The 19,413-nt window shown below is 50.6% G+C and overlaps 3 protein-coding genes across 10 annotated transcripts in view; 1 reads left to right on the top strand and 2 right to left on the bottom strand.

Moving 5' to 3' along the window:
• Positions 1-155: 155 nt before the first annotated feature.
• Positions 156-3,325, bottom strand: TMEM258 (transmembrane protein 258). The gene is made up of 4 exons (XM_025878266.2): positions 3,186-3,325; positions 1,560-1,669; positions 844-980; positions 156-263 (listed from the first exon to the last, which is right to left on the bottom strand). The coding sequence occupies exons 1-3, from the start codon at positions 3,186-3,188 to the stop codon at positions 854-856; spliced, it is 240 nt and encodes a 79-aa protein (XP_025734051.1). The 5' UTR covers positions 3,189-3,325; the 3' UTR covers positions 156-263; positions 844-853.
• FEN1 (flap structure-specific endonuclease 1) overlaps positions 2,756-19,413 on the top strand; it is a 74,184-nt gene continuing 57,526 nt past the window's right edge. The window contains exons 1-3 of one of the 8 annotated variants that reach the window (XM_073883625.1): positions 2,775-2,925; positions 3,440-3,647; positions 6,096-7,997. In XM_073883625.1, the coding sequence (XP_073739726.1) occupies positions 6,117-7,259 (1,143 nt within the window). In that variant the 5' untranslated portion in view covers positions 2,775-2,925; positions 3,440-3,647; positions 6,096-6,116 and the 3' untranslated portion in view covers positions 7,260-7,997. Of the gene's footprint in view, positions 2,926-3,196; positions 3,648-3,872; positions 4,165-6,095; positions 7,998-19,413 lie in introns of those variants that run through there. The other 7 variants (XM_073883627.1, XM_025878265.2, XM_073883626.1 and 4 more) reach the window with 7 other exon arrangements.
• The window catches only part of FADS1 (fatty acid desaturase 1), a 13,767-nt gene continuing 5,167 nt past the window's right edge, over positions 10,814-19,413 (bottom strand). The window contains 7 exon segments of the mRNA XM_025878262.2: positions 10,814-12,945; positions 13,283-13,408; positions 13,517-13,596; positions 13,856-13,952; positions 14,153-14,250; positions 15,370-15,446; positions 16,784-16,844. Of these exon segments, the coding sequence (XP_025734047.2) occupies positions 12,894-12,945; positions 13,283-13,408; positions 13,517-13,596; positions 13,856-13,952; positions 14,153-14,250; positions 15,370-15,446; positions 16,784-16,844 (591 nt within the window). The 3' untranslated portion in view covers positions 10,814-12,893.

Below are 19,413 nucleotides of genomic sequence, written 5' to 3'. Positions count from 1 at the left end.
TCCTCACCCCTCACAGGTAGAGAGAGCAGGGTTTCCCAGCAGGAGGAACCATCTGAAAGGCAGAAGAAAAATGGGAAGGGGTGGGACGGGGGAAGTCACGTGGGTCCCGGTGCCACTCCACCGCTGCCCCACCCCTGCAGAATGGGCGCCAGACGGATGGTCACACATCTGCCTTTATTGGGAGCAGCAGGTGGGACACTTCCAGCAACAGTAAAAAAATTAATTTACAAAAGCAGGAATTCAGTGAAGCTCCTGGTTGGAACCTGAAAAGAGGAGAGGGGGTATCAAAATGAAACCGATGACCCTTCTTTCCACCTCCTCTTCTCACTGGACCCTGTGCTCCTGGGGCAAGGGCTGATGGGCACACTACTCTGAAGCTAAGCCACCAAAGCTGATTCTCAGTGACCTGTTCGGTGGATTATCTGCAGCAAGGGTTTTGGGTCTTTTTTTTTAATCACTTAGTCAAGATTTATTTTACTGACTGAAAACATTCAAACTAACCACAATGGTACTCCTAGATTCTGACCCCCTTCTAATCCATTCCCAAGCAGCTTCGCCAGGTCAATGATGTATGATGTGTAAGGATGCAAATGTCTAACATGGGAAGACTGTGCCCACAGCCCTGTGAAATGTATCCCAAAGCCCTGGGCAGTGTGCAGAACTTAGAATGACAATGTAGGTCTCAGATCCCCGTTTGGGACAGGGAAAGAGGCACACGTGCCTGGTGTCCCTCTCCACTCTGCTAAGTCTGTCACCGTTAACCAAAGTCTTGCACAGGCCTGAGGACCCCAATGATGCGGATGTGGGAAGCTTCTGTAGTGCCCACCCTCTCGCAGCTCTTACCCTTGGGAGCTCATACGTAGATGCCAACCCAGAGCAGCAGGAAGAGGACTCCAAAGCCCATGAAGAGTGAGGCCACCAAGGAGATGAGGAGCTCTTTGTAGATATCCCGAGTGTACTTGGTAGAGGTAACCTCATAACTGGCAGGGTGATTAAGGAGAAGCAAAGGGATGGACTGCCTAGGACAGGAAGCCTGGCCAGTGCAGCTCTGGGAAAAAGGTATAGGGTGAGCCTTCTAGAAGGCTTGCCTGGCTCAGTGTTGCCAGGAAGAGGGGCCTGAGAGATGACCTGGACTCTTGTTGCTTCCTACCAGCCCTCAACCACCCATGGAGAAAATCAGACCCAGAGGGGTTAGGTCACTTACCCCAGGTCACATAGCTAGTGAACAGTGGAACTGGCACTAGCCCTCAGATCTCCTGCCGCCTGAGCATACCCTTTTACCACTTTCCCAACTTCAGATTCCCTGTCCCCAACCTCCAGTCCAGCCAGGCCTTCCGTTCACTATCCTGGAAATCTGAAGAGCAAACTAAGCTCCCCTGAACTTGGGAAATAAGGCCAGCACCTGACCTTGGACATCAACAGCTTTTCTTCAACCTCCTTACCTTCCCCCTACCCCCACACCAGAGCAAAACTGGCAGGGTGCACGTACCCAGCATGGTTTCTCCCTCGGTTTCCCACATTGCTAATTCTGGCTCACTGGCTGCTCAGTAAAAGGATACACGAAGAACCAGGCGGTAAAGAACATGCCAATTGCCAACAGCACCACAGTCAGATGGGGGAAGACAGCAGGGTTCACTGGGCTGGTATATCTGCTCATGGCCTCGAGCTCCTAGAGGAGGGCATGAGATCAGAGCTATCAAAGAATCCCAGGACTTAAACCTGAGGGGGAGTGTGAGGTCGTCAAGGAGCCTCCTCCTCTAGGACTGTTAAAGGTCTGCTTCATGAAGCCTGGGAAGTATGAAAGTCCTTCAGAACCAACACCAAGTGATTCCATTTGGAAATGACAACAATGACATCTTAAACCAAGGTGACGCTTTGCTTTTTCAACATGAGACAAGAAGGGCAGCTAAGAATCAGAGGCTGACACAGAAGGTGATTGATTAGCTATCGACCAGTGGTCCCTAACATTTTTTGAGACCACTGATGACTATGAAAAAAAATGTGATAAAAAGTATGGACCCTGCCCAGGGTAAACCAGAAGGAAGAAAAAGTTTGCCTATACTTTCAGGAGCTTTATGGACCCATGTCTGTAGACACCAAGCTCAGAATCCTGCTGTAATTCAGAGCCTGGGCCAGGAGCCAATCTCAACTTCTACATCTGTATTTTTCACACTATGCTCTTATGAAATCTCAGGATCTACTGGCAAAAAACTTCAGTTAATACTCTGGCTCTACTGAATAATATAAATCTCAGTAAAATAGTTATAATAACACCACTCACAGAGTTGATGTATGATTTAAGAAAGATGATGAACGTCAAAGCATCTAGCTCACTTCCTGGCACAGAGTAGTCGTTCAAAAGGTGTTTGTTTCCTTCCCAAGCTTACAGGGAAGATTATGAGATAATGCTTGTGAAGGAGGGCTGTAAACGTAAAGTTCTGTACAAATGTTGACTTCCATTGTCACTCACCAGCCAGCGCTCCTAAAGTCCAGAACATAACAACTCTAGAGAAATAAATTGACCCCATTGTTCTAAGAGACACTGGAATTCAATTCAGTAAACATTTACGCCCCCTCCCCCCCCAAAATGATAAAGACAATCGCTGCCATTTATTGGGCCTCCAATTGCAGGCCCTGTGTTTGGCACTGGGAACACAAAGATGAATAGACATCATCCCAGAGCTAGATGCACGTCAGATGGTGGTCACTAGGAGGCGTGGCAGCGTGGCAGATAACAAAGAAGACCATGACATGTGGCAAGAGGTCTGTACAGAGGTGGGAGCTCCCAGGAGACAGCGGCCAAGTGCCTCAGAGAGTTGGACGTGCTTCACCAAGAAGGTTGACATCTGCCCTGGGCTTTGTAGGATGAGTAGGAGTTCAGCAGGAGGAAGAACTTTCCAAATAGAGGTAACAGCTTAATCACAGGTAACAGAAATAAAAGCTTAAGGTATTAAAAATGCACCTCACACGCCTCACCCCTTAAAAGTCGCCAGATCAAAACCTCAGCCTAACGAGGCCAGGGCAAGGGGCTTCCCGTCCCGTCCCTCCGCCCAAGCCGGAGAATACAGGAGCCTCCCGCTGTCTGGATCTCAGGCGTCTGAGGCCTTTGCGAGAGAAACGGGGTGTGGAACGGGCCCCAAGGGGGTCCTCACAGCCCTATCCGGAACGCCCCTCCACCCCCTCACCATTTTGCCAGGCACAGGGTCATCCGCCGCTCCGCCACCGGAATAACACGTCGGCAGGAGCAGGAGCCCCGCTCAGCGGAAGAGGAAGTGCGCCCGCGCGAGTGGCATTGTGGGATTTGTAGGCCCGTGGGTCAGGGCGTAGCTGGGGCTGGGACCTGTGGGCCCCTGATGTGGAGCTGGGGCAAGCGATGGAGAAGCGTAGGGCAGAGCCGCTGAGAGGGTTCGTTCTCCCCGGCGGGACTGTTTGCCACAAGGCGAGCTGGCCGAGGGGGTCGGGCCCGGCACCGCACTTCCCAGGAGGCTGTGCGCGGCGGCGGGTCACGTGAGCGGAGCGCGGGCTTTGGAAGGCGTCGGAGCACGACGGGATCCGCGGCGGAGCTGAGGAGGGTGCGGGACTGAGCACCGCCCTGGGCAGCCCCGGACCGAGCGCTAGCTGTCGAGGCCTCGCGCCCCAAAGGCCAGGTGAGACCCCATGGGAAGTGTCTCCGAGGGCGGCGGGGTCCGCCTCGCTCTGGGTGTTGTGGGGGGCCGTCTGCCGCGCGCGGGGCGAAGGCCAGAGCGCGGGCGCCCGCCACCTTCCCGCAGTGCGACTTGGACCGGTCGCCTAACCTCCGAGACTCTTGCTTCATTTGTTGGCGGGGAGGGAACAGCTTCCACTTAAAGGGGCCGTTGTGTCCTTTGACCAAGATCCTGGATGAGAAACATTTTGGAGACTTCGCTGGTTTAGATCTCTTTCCCGCCTCCCTCTGTTGGGGGGGTTGTGGGAGGCTAGCCGGCCAGCAGGCACTGCCCTCCCTCCCGGTAAGCCTTCTAGCAAAGCAGGCAGCCTGAGGCCGGACCCAGAGGATCGAGTGGCTTCTGCGGGAGGAACGGTTCCGAGCAGGAGAGCTAGAGGATGGCGGGAGGAGGGCACGGCTGAGCAGCAGTGAGAAAGGGCGGGCCTTATCCCAGCCTTGGCGTTGGCCCCCAGACTGTGAAGGTAGGTTGGGAAGCAAAGCGTGGAAGATCTTGACGACAGGTTGAGGTGTTTGGAATTAAGTAGAAGGGCGGGGGGGGGGGGGGGGGGGGGAATGTTGCAGGGTCACTTATGCTTTAGAAAGAATCCTGTGAAAAGTGGGAGCAACGAAAACGTCTAGTGTAATATTTCTTGGAGTGTTGGACACATACCACCAGTGGGCACAAGATGACTTTAAATGGCACCCAGAAAATCCTCTTTAATGGTTACACATTGAACGCATCAAAATATAACTGATACAGGGGCGCCTGGGTGGCTCAGTTGGTTAAGCAACTGCTTTCAGCTCAGGTCATGATCCTGGAGTCCCCGGATGAGTTCCACATCGGGCTCCCTGCTCAGCAGGGAGTCTGCTTCTCCCTCTGACCCTCTTCCCTCTCGTGCTCTCTCTCTCTCAAATAAATAAAATATTAAAAATATATATATAACTGATACAGCACAGACATTACTGCTTAAGAGCTCTCTTTTTCAACTTACCTGAGTTTTTAAAACAATGGTGTCCATTTAAAGAAAATATTAAGTGAAAAGTGAATGAAAGTGGCAAAAAATTGTGAGGGTGGTTTGGGTCTGACCGAAGTTCGGGAAACAATGCCCTAGGAAATACTTGTGAAGGGGCCTGAACCACAGAAGTGCAATGTGGGACTGAGCAACTACAGGTTGCCAGGCTTCTAGATCAGGACCTAGGGTCAGGTAGGAGCCACGGAGTTCACATTTTCAGACTTAGTGGTGGAGAGAAAATACAAAGGGAAAGACTTAGAATCCCTAGCAACCTCATGGTAGAAGTAGAAACCAGTCGCAGTGCTGAAGGATTACTGAAGGGAGACTCGAGCAGCAGCGTGTGAGAAAGCCACATAACTCCCATCCAGTTATGGTTTTTTGCCAGTCCTTCTTCAGGGCTACTGTATCAGTCAGGGTTCTCCGGAGAAACAGTAAGATATAGGATATGGACATATATAAGGAGATTTATTTTAAGGAATTGGCTCAGGTGACTGTAAGAGGTTGGCAAGGTTGAAAATGATCGGGCTGGCCCGCAGGCTAGAAACTCATGCAGGAGTTGATGCTGCAGTCTTCAGGCAGAATTTCTTTGGGAAACCTCAGTTTTTGCTGCCAAGGCCTTAAAACCAATCAGGCCCGCCCATATGATGGAGGGGAATCTCCTTTGCTTAAAGTCAACTGATGATAGATGTCACAAAATAACCTTCACAGCAACACCTGGATTAGTGTTAGAGTAAATAACTGGGTGCCTTAGCCTAGCCAAGTTGGCACATGAAACTAACCATCACAGCTGCTAAGAGGTGGGGAGCCAGAGGAATGAGTTGGGGGTGTTCAGGGACTGGCGTGAAGGTACAGAGGAGGAATGTATGAATTGGCAAGAGGTTAGATAACTCGTGTTTATTTTGCCACTGTGCACATTCAGCCTTGTTTTATGGTTGCTTTTGTACCTGTGTCATCTTTGTTTAGCCAGTATTTGCTTGTCCTTCAGGGCCTGGTGCTGTCATTATGATCCCTGGGCTCCTCAGGCCAGGCCAGGCACTCTCCTCCCCCCACACCAGTTGTAGCCCTTACTGCGTGTGAGCCCTGTTGCTGCCTTCCTTATCCACGAAACCTTAAGTCCCTCGACATCGGCAGGATCTTATTCCTCTTAACACCCAGTTTTTTCTCCGAACCTCAGGAAGCCTTGGTGGGCTCCCTTGCTAGACGGTAAGTTTTTTTTTACAAATGGTGACCTTGTCTTGTTCATCTTTTCATCTTCTGCGGTCCCAAATTGGCGTCCTTTGTGTTGTGCTCAGTTTGTTCAGTTGAAGGCACGGAGCTGGTGAGATGGCACCAGTTATAACCCTTGATCCTTTGCATCCTTTAAGTCCCTCCTCTTCTTACTTTACTCCTTTCTTTTTTAGCTGTCCCTCCTCTGTGTTGCTATGGGAATTCAAGGCCTGGCCAAACTGATTGCTGATGTGGCCCCTGGTGCCATCCGGGAGAATGACATCAAGAGCTACTTTGGCCGCAAGGTGGCTGTTGATGCCTCTATGAGCATTTATCAGTTCCTGATTGCTGTTCGCCAGGGTGGGGATGTGCTGCAGAATGAGGAGGGCGAGACTACCAGCCACCTGATGGGCATGTTCTACCGCACCATCCGCATGGTGGAGAACGGCATCAAGCCCGTGTATGTCTTTGACGGCAAGCCACCACAGCTCAAGTCAGGTGAGCTGGCCAAACGCAGTGAGCGGCGGGCCGAGGCCGAGAAGCAGCTGCAGCAGGCTCAGGCTGCTGGGGTCGAGGAGGAGGTAGAAAAGTTTACTAAGAGGCTGGTAAAGGTCACCAAGCAACACAATGATGAGTGCAAGCATCTGCTGAGCCTCATGGGCATCCCATACCTTGATGCGCCCAGTGAGGCCGAGGCCAGCTGTGCTGCCCTCGTGAAGGCTGGCAAAGTCTATGCCGCGGCCACCGAGGACATGGATTGCCTGACCTTTGGCAGCCCTGTGCTAATGCGGCACCTGACTGCCAGCGAGGCCAAGAAGCTGCCCATCCAGGAATTCCACCTGAGCCGGATCCTGCAGGAGCTGGGCCTGAACCAGGAGCAGTTTGTAGATCTGTGCATCCTGCTGGGCAGTGACTACTGTGAGAGCATTCGGGGCATTGGGCCCAAGCGGGCTGTGGACCTCATCCAGAAGCACAAGAGCATTGAGGAGATCGTGCGTCGGCTTGACCCCAGCAAGTACCCCGTGCCAGAAAATTGGCTCCACAAGGAGGCCCAGCAGCTCTTCCTGGAGCCCGAGGTGCTTGACCCAGAGTCTGTGGAGCTGAAGTGGAGTGAGCCAAATGAAGAAGAGCTCGTCAAGTTCATGTGTGGTGAAAAGCAGTTCTCTGAGGAGCGAATCCGCAGTGGGGTCAGGCGGCTGAGCAAGAGCCGCCAAGGCAGCACCCAGGGCCGCCTGGATGATTTCTTCAAGGTGACTGGCTCTCTCTCTTCAGCTAAGCGCAAGGAGCCCGGACCCAAGGGATCTGCCAAGAAGAAGGCAAAGACTGGGGCAGCAGGGAAGTTCAAAAGGGGAAAATAAATGAGTTTCCCTCATACCTCCTTGACCCCAGAATATCTGCCTTATGGTACCCTCAAGAGCTAGCACTAGAAAAACCTCTGGGGGCAGGGAGGGGATTGCATTGCTTCTCTGGCTCTACCCTTCTCAAGTAGTGCTTTTCCCTTTTGTACTTGATCTTATGGCAGGAACGCCATAGAGCTACTTTGTTTTCTCTTTTAGCTCAGGAAAGTATGTCAGGCTCAAAACACCTCTCAGGCAATTTACCGGACACTGAATCTATTGTTAAATGAAAGGGATAGCAACAAGTTTTGAAGAGGGAGTGGGAGATAAACGGTAGAGATAGCAGGCTGGACAAAAATGATTTCCTGGCTGGCCAACTGGTGGCTGATGGGAGTGGGTGGTGGAACCAGACTGCACTTCTCTCTGGCTCAGCCTTGACCCACCCTGTGAGACAGCCGTCAGGAAGTCTGAGTCTTAACAGATGCGGAGAGTGCTGAGAACTAAGATAGGCAGGGAGAGCTAGAGTCGCTGGAGTTGGCAGTAAGGGTCTGATTACTGGTTATGTGTCCTGGGGTGGGCAGAAACTTGAACTTGCTATGTAACTTGAGTCTTCACAGTGGTTATTTAGGGGCATAAGATGGCGAAATTCTAATGTCCTCTCTGAGGCAGTCAACTGAGTTGAGACTGGGATAAGATGCTATTTTCATGTGCTGTTTTGTTTTAAAGATATGAGAAAAGTCAATAAAATTATAAAAGTAACCAGGTTGTCACGTTCTCTGAGAACATTTGAAAACATCTCGAGCGTCCCCAGGCTTCAGGCAGTGTAATGTTCTTTGCGCACTGAAGAGAACACCCCAGAATTGTACCGTTACAAGAGGTTTGAGAGTGGCCACAAGATGGCGCCACACCCCATAGAATGGCTAAAGTAGCTTTGGCAGTACTTCAGCCATTTGGAGGAGGATGCCTGGTTTAACTAGGAAAGAAGTTTTAATAAATTGAATGGGTTTCTAGTTTCCCACCTCCTGTGTGAGATAAAGGAGCTCCTTTGAGAGAGCCTCACAGTTTCAATCAACTACTTCATAGCATCCAAGCTTTTACCTTACCAGTTTATAAATTGTGAAAAAACTGCACTTCAGAAATAACTTTCATGCTCCTTCTGTGACATCAAATTCGGGTCGCCGTTTCCCATAGAGATGGAATGTTTTAGAAATTTTATAATCCTGATAAAACTTGGTGGGGAGTTTCTAATTTTTTAGCATTCCTGTCACTGCCATTTGAAGTTAACAGGCACACTTAAGCAACCTGAAATTTAAACTGCTAATATTCTAACAGATTAAGTGGGTAGACTAAAGACTGGTGGTTTTCAGAATTTCTAATGGAGCAACCTATTTTTCAAGTGAAATTTTATGTGGAACCTCAGGATTTGAGCTTCTCTGGTTGAAGCAGGAGTGGGACAGTCTCCCCAACAGTGCTCTCATATAACTAGGGGACTCCCAAACCACTGGTGTAGACAGTTCTATTCTGAGGGCAGGGATCTTGGTGTTGTTCACTGCTGTATCCATCAGTTGAATGGAACGGGTTTTGTCAGATTGGACTAAGCCACACAACTTTTGGGGAGTGCCAAGTAATCTAAGTCTGTGGTAATGATGTTGGGGCCCAGAGGTGGAAAGACTTCTTATGGAGTGATGGTCTCAGTGCTGTAGCTCTAGTTAAGGGCTTGTGCCCTGTAGTAGTCAGACGTGTAGAGTGGTTTTCCTGTTTTTTTTTTCTTTTAATTTTTTTTTTTTAAGATTTTTTATTTATTCGAGACAGAGAGAGAGGGAGCACAAGCAGGGGGAGGGGGAGAGGGAGAAGCAGGCTCCCACTGAGCCAGGAGCCCGATGCGGGGCTCGATCCCAGGACCCTGGGATCATGACCTGAGCCGAAGGCAGATGCTTAACGACTGAGCCACCCAAGCGCCCCTTTTTTAAACAATTTCTTTTAATTGCCCCTTTTCTTTTTTAAAAGACTTATTTCAGAGTGTGCATGTGCACATGAGCAGGGTGGGGGAGGGGCAGAGGGAGAAGCAGATGCTCAGAGCAGGAAGCCTGATGTGGGGGTTGATCCCAGGATTCTGGGATCATGACCTGAGCCAAAGGCAGATGCTTAACCAACTGAATCACCAAGGCACCCCTCCTCTTGTTTTTTCAAGTTGAGTTGTCTGGTCTTTTCTAGTTTATTAACCACTGCACATTGCAGGGAAAACCAGTTCTGCAAATTTTTACCTAGCATGTTCTCATGTTATTGCTCAAAGGGAGCTGTCCTAGCAGGATTGGGGTTAAAAGGCATTGCTTTGCAGTCCCACTCTGAAGCATTGCGCCTGCAGAGAAAGACTCAGGCAAAACAGTAGACTTTTAGGGACTACCCGTATTGAGACTAGAAACAAAAAGATCGAAAGGGTGAGGGTATTGCCTCATGACAGGAGACGCATGCACACCTGGCTAGTGTTACTGAGCAGTCTAACACCTGAACATACAGGGGTCCTGAGAAGGGGTTGGCTTTGCTTTTCCTTGCCATAGCCTACCTGTGCCTTGGTGTTCTTTCGGAGGATCCCGATGTTCTGCCCAAAGCCCTTTGCAAAGGAGTCTGGGAACTCCTGGTCAGAAGGTTCCAGCCATAGAGGTAGGTAGGTAGTAACTTACAGCACTGGCATGGGGAGTCCCATTGACATGTGCAGAAGAAAATCGTGGATTATAAGTGAATAGCCTTTGTTTGGTCAAACTGTACTTTTCATCTTTCCTTGTCTGGATGTGGTAACAAAATTGGCACACACAAAAAGGATACAGATGTGGGGCCTAATTAAAGAAAGTGCTTCCAGTAAAGTGGGAAGATGAGACTAACAAAGTTAAACATGTATGTTGGAATTTTAAAAACACTTGAGTTCAGATGTTTTGCCACAATCTGTGACTGGAGGTGACTTGTCTTCTTTAAGCTTGTTTTCTCATGTCATTGCTTGGATTTGAGATCACTCATTGTGCTGTTCAAACAGTGTTGAGCCTTTTTGTCACCGATGTGTCCCTCTGTGGCCATGTGAGACCTCACTGGTCTAGGTTAAGGAAAGAAGTCCGCAGTGGTTGAAGTGCTTTGAGGACCTGGACTTGGCTCAGTTAGCCACACTGGGTTTGCTCAGATTAGCAGCCAGATGGCTTGACAGGCTGGTGACAGAACTCCTAAACCTTGGGTAGTAGGGACCAGAGGGATGGGGCAGGATCGGCACCTATTCTGGAGCAAGGAAGCCAATGAAAGAACTTTTCTTTCTTTCTTTTTTTTTTAAGATTTTATTTATTTGACAGAGAGATAGCGAGAGCAGGAACACAAGCAGGGGGAGTGAGAGAGGGAGAAGCAGGCTTCCCGCCGAGCAGGGAGCCAGATGTGGGGCTCGATCCCAGGACCCTGGGATCACGACCTGAGCCGAAGGCAGACGCTTAACGACTGAGCCCCCCAGGCGCCCCATGAAAGAACTTTTCAGTCCTGCTTCTAGTCTTTCTACCCAGGCTCTTTCAAACCAGGTTCTGCCCAAATGGAGAAGAGCTGAATTGTTTTTTTTTTTTTTTTTAAAGATTTTATTTATTTGTGAGAGAGAATGAGAAAGAGAGAGAGAGCAGGAGAGGGGGGAAGGTCAGAGGGAGAAGCAGACTCCCCGCTGAGCAGGGAACCCAATGCGGGACTCGATCCTGGGACTCCAGGATCATGACCTGAGCCGAAGGCAGTCGCCTAACCAACTGAGCCACCCAGGCGCCCGAGCTGAACTCTTTTGCAACCCGTCCTGCCCGTTATCTCCTTAATCTTTGTTTTGACAAACCTCTAAGTCATCCCCACAGCCTTTCCACAAGTGGTGTCCTAACCCCATGGAAGCTCACTTTCAGATCACCTTTATTCTCTCCTACAACGACATGTGGACTCTCCTACGGCTCTGCTTTTTCCTTCTAGTTTGAGTTTCCTCTTCTCCATATCCAAAATGCTCCTATGCTTAAGAGTAGGTGCTGTTGAACAGGCAAATCACCCCCTCACCTGGCGGGAAGGCTGGCTTTGGGTGTGAATGCAGATGACAAGCCCTGGGGGTTAAGGCAAGACTCCTGGGCTCATTCCTTTGTTTGCTTAAGAGATGGGTTAAACTGTTACCTTTAAGAACCAGGAGATTTCTTCTTAAAAAACTGTATTTCAGTATTAGATGGATAGGCCTTTTTTTTCCCTTTAAATTTTTTATTGTTATGTTAATCACCATACATTCCATCATTAATTTTTGATGTAGTGTTCCATGATTCATTGTTTGTGCATAACACCCAGTGCTCCACGCAGAATGTGCCCTCTTTAATACCCATCACCAGGCTAACCCATCCCCCCATCCCCCTCCCCTCCAGAACCCTCAGTTTGTTTTTCAGAGTCCTAGATGGATAGGCTTTTTAAGAGATTATCCTAAATTCCTACCTGGTGTCCAGCCGAGAAGATGCTTGAACAGAGTTGACAGTTCACAAACTGTTTTTATCTTCCTATCTCTGGTTTAGAACTGTGAAGTGATCATATTTAATTCACCGTTCCCACTCAGAAGTAATACTGTAACATAATTAGGTTGTAGAACATTTCTTAACAACCACTATATTCTTTAGGACTGTAGTTCAGGGTCTCCCAACGTGGTCACTTGTGCTAACTACTTTGTTAAACGTGGAATTACAGGTAGGAAGACAAAGGGAAAGCACTGGGAACCCCCATTTGTTTTTAGGGAGAAGAAGTCCCATCTGTTCACTTGTTTATGGATGAAGAATCAAGAAGTGGACTCCCATCCTAGGAGTGTCTTGTTCCTTGAGTGGTGGTTACAAGAGGTGATCCCAAGGTGAAGGGGATTTTGAATGGCCAGTAACTCTCCTTGCTATTTTGGCAAGAACTATGACCTAATGCACCTTGGGTGCCCTGGATGGAACATAAGCTCAAAATCGATAATGCCAGGATCCTTCAAAGTCAGATGTCTCCAGCACCACAGTCCTGGCTTTGCTCTGCCTGCTTCTAGAAGTGGGAAAACTGCTTCTCCAGGAGCCTGAGGCAGACCTAGGTCTCACCTAGCCCTAGAGTGAGCTGAGCCTCCCAGGCAGTGCACTATGCCAGGCCTCAAATCTAAATCTTGCTTGGAAGGTTCAGCTGCTCTATCTCCTCAGATAGTAGAGGGTGGCGAAGGCACTGAGAAGCAAACCAGTGAGATGGGCTCACCCCTTTCCTGGCTGGAATTTTAATGCTAAATCTCTTACTGATTTTGGGGCTCAGTATGTCCTCCCTATTTTTCCAACACCCTCTGACTCCCTCTTTGCTCACCAAGCATCTGTATCTGCCAAACTAGAAAAAGCAAAGTAAACTCCCACATCTCTGCCCCAATAGCTCCTTCCCTCCCTCCAGGGGGCATGCATGTCCCCCTAGCCATTTGGGTCTTAGATCTGTGCCGGGAAGATAAAGGGGAAGGGTTTGAGTTGAGCCTTTATCTCCTCAACCCCCCCCCCGGAATATTATAATTACAGTGGCACTGTCCCTCAAGCCCCCCTCTGCTTTGGTGCCAGAAACTCCTCTTCCAGGTGGGCTGGTATTATCAGTGAAGACAGGCATCTCTTCCAGATTTGGGGTGGGGAGGTGTTACTGGTGAAGATAGGCATCTAGCCAGAGCTGCCCAGACTCCTTCAGGGAGCTGTGGGGGCAAGATGGGAGCAGGAAGCGAGAGTGAGGGAGTGAGCGCACACGCAGAGCCAGGCCCAAAAGCCAAACCACCCTACAGACATGTAGTGGGGCTCTTACAGAGGAATGGAGGCTAATCTCCATGGCATATGGCCCCTTTCCTCCCGCTTGCTTCTGAGAACTAGCTCGGGCCATGGCACTGAGAACAAAGGCCGGACTTGGCTGCAAGACCAGCAGAGCACCCTGCCTTTGTCTTGGTGGCCTCCATTCCAGGGGGACCCTGCCTGTTGCTCCCACCCCACACAGCACCGACCCCAGTGCCTGCCCTGTCCCCAGGCTCAGGTACTCACTAGATAATGTCGGCGAAGGCTGCGAGCAGGGGCTTGGACTGGTACTCTATGCCGTGCTTGGCACACAGGGACTGCACCAGGGGAGCCACTTTATGGTAATTGTGTCGCGGCATCGTGGGGAAAAGACTTCAGGGAGAATGGGACCGTCAGTGGCCCTACCCTGCTCTTTCCACCTCCCCACTTTCCCCGTAGGGACCCTCCCAAGGACCCTGCTTCTCAGGTCCCCCTACTTACTGGTGCTCAATCTGGAAGTTGAGATGTCCACTGAACCAGTCATTGAAGGCGGACTTGTGGACATTGCATGTGGCGTGGAGCTGGAGGAAGAGGGCAGGGGAGAGCGTGGCTCCGGGTGCCAGATGGAGAGGCCAACCCAGCCTTCTCCAGGCAAAGCTGGTTAAGGGGGGGGTGGGACGGTCCCTGGTCACTCCCTTCTCCACATGGTGGCAGGAGAGAACCTTTAAGCTAATGAGGCAGTGCTGTTTGGGGACGCCCACCCCCTAGCCTGCATCTGTGCCCACCCGCCTTTTTCATTAGTTGTGTCATCCCCAGATCTTCCAAGTGACCGTCCCTCACCTGGATGGAGACCCAGTCCATGTTCCGGTCGTGATCAATGCGCATGGGGATATGGTTCATCTGTGTGACCCACACAAACCAGTGGCTTTCCAGAAACCTGGTGGATATGGTACACAGACAAAAATAATACAAGTGAGAGCTCTTCTCCCTCAGATAACCCCTGGCCTGGCCATCTGCCCAAGCCAACACCTGGGACACCCTCTGCCGCCTAAAGCCCCAGCACAGCCCCCAGACCAGACTCATTATTCCCAAACATCAGCTTTTCTTTGCCACCCCTCCTTCCCCATCACATACTACCTGACCAGGAAGAAAAGGCCCAGGACGCCTTTCAGTCCCAAAAACGGCCCGTAGGTGAGGAAGAGGCGGGCATAGAAGGTGATCATCCAGGCCAAGTCCTACATTGAGAGGCAGAGAGCATGATGACTGGCACAAAGCACTTCTTCCTCTTCCTTTCATTTCACCTATTTGCGTGGTACAGCCACTCTGCCAGGAACCCAGAGTGGAACATTCTGTCACCGTCAGCTTCTCTTTGTCGCCCGGTCCTGCAGTATCTCATGCCACCCCACTTCCTCCTTCCGTTCCTGGCGGGGGCCCCCTGTCCTCCTTGCCTGTTTCCTTCACAGGTGCCAAGGCCTACAGGGGTCTCCCTGCCTCCAGCTCCTCCCAACCCATCAAAGTTCTTTATCCCTTCATCATGCTGCCAAATGAATCTTCCAGGACAGAGGCTCGGTCTGTGCCAGGGTCCTGATCAAGCACTTCTTCTGCACCACAATTCTCCCCTGGCACAAGTCCACAGCATGTCCAAGTGACCAAAACTGCCCCTCACTTCCCAGCTTCTCTGCTCAGAGTCCATCCCCCCGCAACCCCACCTTTGCCTATCCTCCAAGGCCCAGCTACAAAAGTGACTTCACAAAGCCTTTTCTAATGCCCCTCATCCAGCCAGAGGCAGGCAAGACCGTTTTGGAATCCTAGAACCTTCTGCGTCTACCTCTTCCCCACCCCCAAGCCTGGCTCTTGGCTTTATGACAAGCACAAGAACTCAGGTGGTACCAGCTCAATGAAATAGGCCATCGGTGCGGTGGGGGGGGGGGTGGTTTGGGTGGCTCAGTCAGTTGAGCATCCGACTCTTGGTTTTGGCTCAGGTCATGATCTCAGGGTCGTGGGACTGAGCCTGGCGCTCCATGCTCATGCTCAGCACCAAGTCTACTTGAGAGATTCCTTCTCCCTCTGCCCTTCCCTCTGCTTGTGTGTGCGTACTCGCTCATGAATGAATGAATGAATAAATAAATAAAATCTTTAAAAAAAAAAGAAATAGGGCGTTGGGAGTCAGGCTGTCTGCTGAGTCCAGATCATCCCATCTAGAGACAAGGAAGGTCTGTACTCAGTTCTATTAACTTTGCTCTAAATTAGGCCTGGAGTAAATCTCAGTGAGCTTTCCTCTGGAGAACCCCCATTCCCCTCCCTCAAGATTCTGAAGACAAAGGATGTGGAACTTGGGGGCCATGGGTACTCACCACCCACTTCTTCCGCTGGATAACAAAATAGAAAATATACCACTGGAAGTAGAGAGGCAGCAAGGCTGGGGGCCCAACTGGGAAGGAAATGGAGACAGGGAGGAGGTGTGAGCAGCGTGAGGGCAGTCCAGTGCCCGGGAGGCGGCCTCCGGCGTGGGGCCGCCCCCTTGCCGTCTCTAACTGTGGCCCCTCCAGCTGCCTTGGCATCCCTCGCTCCACTGGAACCGGCAGGCCCCGAAGGTGGGCATGAGTGCAAGTCTGAAGAAGGCAAAACCCCCCAAGAGGATGCCAGGAGGGTGAGGGTGGGAGTGGCATTCCTTTCCATTCTCGAGCTCCGTGCGCGGAAGCCGCTGTGCTGCCAAGCCTTTAGAAGGCCACTGCGGGTTCCCCCGTGTTCCCTGGCCTGCCCCTGCCTTGCAGTCACCTGCCCTGCGTTCCTGGATGCTCTGCCTGCAGGCGAAGGGGCAGGAGCAGGAAAGTGTGCGTGCGTGTGTTGGGGTGGGGTGGGGTGGGGCTGCTGATGCTTCAGTGGGCTGAAAGCTTACTTCCTTGGATTAGGGAAATGAGCTTGTACCGCCCAACCTGAAGCCCTGGAGGGTAGGTGTGGGAAGGGATTTGAAGAAGTGGTCCCGTCCTAATGCTGTCCCATTTCCTTTTCTGTGTCCCTTCTCTGCAGGGCCCTGAAGCTCCCTATAACCCCCTGCACGACCGTGCTCACCTACGGCTCCTCTATCCTGATGTGCCATGGATTCTAAAATCCTTCCAGACATTTCTGCTCTACCCTTCTACCCCATCCCCTTTCTCCAGTAGTGATGGTTCATAATAGGCAGTGAGGATAAATCCCTTTCAACTAAAATGGGATCAATGGAATCCTCCTTTCCCTTCCTTTAAAAATTTGAAAACTCCAATTTTAGGCATTAGGAAGCTTTTAAAAGCAAGGAATATAGAACAGCCTTCAGAGAGAGCTTATTAAGACAACCACAGAAATATACTCCTTTTCAGCTCTAACAGCCTTTCCACTTTTTGAGTCCAGTCCTCCCATAGCCATGTCTGCCTTTATCCCCCTGGGTGGTGGACTGCCCCACAGAGTCAACTTGGCCCAAGTCTGTTTCCCAAGGTTTAAGGTTTAATCACGAGGGCTGTACCTGACCGCTCAATGCTCTTCTGGAAGCCAGGGTGAGACCAGAGGAACTCCTCTGCCCCAATACACATGACGCTCGACCAAATATTAGCCTGTTAACTTTGCTCAACTGAGACGGTAGTCTGCTCCCATGCAGGGAGTAACCAGTCAGGGACAGGGTACTTCCTCCAGTCTTCACTTAAATACCATAATCCTTCAGAAAGTCATTTCTTCCTGACACCCCTTCAGCACCCCCATCCCAAGAGTCCCTCTGTGTTGGATGAGGACACTCACTCAGGAAGAAGTATTTGTGCTGGTGGTTGTATGGCATGTACTTTTTCTTCTTTTTCCCAAGCTGTGAAGAAAAGCAAACACAAATCAGTACCCACAGACCAGTCACCCCATTCCCTTCCCCCTGTGACCTTGGCTTTTCCCTGCTCAGGAGTTGAGACCTACTCCAGGGGCTGTTGGCTGAGCTTGTTGGTGCTGTTAGAATGTTCCAGCAGGCCTGGCTTTACCTCTAGCACCTGGCGCAGGACGGCCCAGGCTGTGATCGGCCAGGTGCGCACACCATGGCATACAGCTCCATGGCCCCTGCCCACAAGAGGCACGAGCACTGCAGACGCTGCAGGCCCTCAGGACTCCTCACGTCATCCAAAGACACCTTTGTCTTAAGGTTTCCAGGCCCCTCCACATCCTCTCCCCTTCTCCCAGCTAGTACTTTTTTTTTTTTTTTTAAGATTTGTTTACTTACTTTAGAGTGGGTGGGGAGGCGGAAAAGGGAGAGAATCCCAAGCAGACTCCCCACCAAGCACAGAGCCTGACTGGGGGCTCGATCCCAGGACCCCAAGATCATGACCTGACCCAAAATCAAGAGTCAGATGCTCAACCAACTGAGCCACTGAGGCGCCCCATCCATCTGGTACTTTTTTGACCAGAGACAACCATTTATACCCCCACACAGGCCAGTATTCTCTCTATATCCATCCATCCAGACCCTCTTTTGGTCTCTTGATTACAACATGAACTTTATAAAATCCCTTGAATGCTAAGCGAAGTTGGCAAATACCGGCGGAAAGGGACAGAACTTGGCAATCTGAAGGTTCTGGCAAGGCTTTTACCAGTGGGTAGTGATTATTTTATAAGCCTAGCTGCTGAAGAGATGGGCTGGTGCTGTCAGGTCAGTCAGCCTGAATGCCCGCATGGGCACCCGAAATCATGACAGCTAAGCTCTGCTGTCTCACTTGATGGCTCCTTCTGCCCCTCTTGCCCCAATTAGTTCTGGCAACCGGATGAGCCCAGAGCATAGGAGGTACTCCACTCCCGAGTGGAACGCCAGTCCCTCTCTCTTCTGTGCATCCACCCGCTGTTTTTGACAATAACATTTATTCTTATTGATTGATTGATTCTGTGCAAGGCATTTCTGCTAAATGAAGCATCCTTTCTGTATTAACTGATTAAATTCAACAAGTATTTACTGAGCACCTATTATGTTCCAGGCACTCTTCTAGGTGCTGACGATACAGAGGTGAGCAACACAGAAGTTCCTACTCTCATGGAGCTTATAATTTGAGGAGAGGAAGCTGGTGACAAACGTGTGAACAGAACTAATTAGGTAATTACAGGAAAATAGGACAAAGTGAGGGAGGCAGCGTTTTGGCTCTGGTGGTCAGATATGGTCTCTCTGAGCTTTTGACATCTGGACTGAGACCTGAATGAAAAGGAGCCAGCAAAGCAGAAATACAGGGGAAGAGCATTTAATGCAGAGGGAAGAGCTAGTACAAAGGTGCAGGACGTGTGAGGGACAGAAGGGGCAGTGTGGCCGGGAACAGTAAGCAACAGGGGAGAAGGACCGATAAGGTTGGACAACTAGGGAAGGCCAATTCACAGTGGACCTTAGAGAGCCCTGTGAAGACCTTGGTAACAAGCCTGAGTTTTATTCCAGTGGTGATAGGAAGCCACTGGACGGCTTTCAACAGGTGTAGCATTATCGGCTTTGCACTTCGAAAGGCTCACTCAGCCTGCAGGAGGAGAGAATGAACTGTAGTGGGGGGAGGTATAGTTGCAGGCAGACCAGTGAAGAGGCTGGAGCAGGAATCAGGCTCCAAGATGGATTGGGGGGGAGCAGGGATGGGAAGCAATGGAGATGGAGGAGTCAATGGATTTGGGATGTTTTAGAAGACAGTATTAACAAGGCTTGCTGATAAACTGGACGTTGGGGTGAAGTTCACCCCATCCTCTACGGGGAAAAGCAGATGAGGAGCACCTGTCATGTTTGGTGGGGGTGAGTGGGAAGACACTGGCCTATTTTGGAACGGTTATGGAAGGGAGCCCTGTCCACTGCTGCCTTCTTGAATGGCAATCAGATGCTATTATGATCCTAATAACCGCCCTATTGTGTTTCAACTCTCGGACAGAGCCAGAAAGTCTGTATTTAGGGTGAGGTGTCCCCTGCGTTTTCTTGTTCTCCAGGAGACTCGGGAGGCACTGAGGTGGATGCCCCGGGGTTAGCATGGTGATCAGCTCCCAGAGGGGCTGAAGCAAAGGCCCAGCAGCCTGCAGCCAAGGCATTTACTAATAGGCAGCCCATCCTCAGGCTCATAACTAGACAGAAAAATATCTTTCGATCCTAGATCACTTTCTGTTTTTAGTGTCTGCAAATGGGAGTTTCTTAAAAACCCTAGTACCAAGAAGCAATAAAGGCAGTGGTGTGAGAAGGTTCTCTTCCACTTAAACTCCCACCCTTTTTCTTTTTTTTAACCCTCTGTAGTGACAGAAGTGCTACCAAGAACTAGATGCTCTGCCTAACAAATCACCCACACAGGTGGGGCCAGGGCTGATTCATCATCCGCACACTGTTGACCGACCATAATACAGTGTTGGACGTGTAGCAAACCAAGTCCTTGCTTAGGAGGTAGGAAAAT

Source organism: Callorhinus ursinus, unplaced genomic scaffold, assembly GCF_003265705.2.
Source record: "Callorhinus ursinus isolate GAN/ISIS: 27379988/994484 unplaced genomic scaffold, GSC_fseal_2.0 scaffold51, whole genome shotgun sequence".
Lineage (NCBI taxonomy): Eukaryota > Metazoa > Chordata > Mammalia > Carnivora > Otariidae > Callorhinus > Callorhinus ursinus.
The sequence above is the reverse complement of the archived record's forward strand: the minus strand, read 5'-3'. Positions and strand labels throughout refer to the sequence as shown.

Excerpts from the sequence above, each read along its gene's own strand:
- TMEM258 (XM_025878266.2), bottom strand. Across the intron at positions 981-1,559 it reads TTTACCGCCTGGTTCTTCGT|TTATGAGGTTACCTCTACCA; the intron begins GTATCCTTTTAC and ends TCACCCTGCCAG.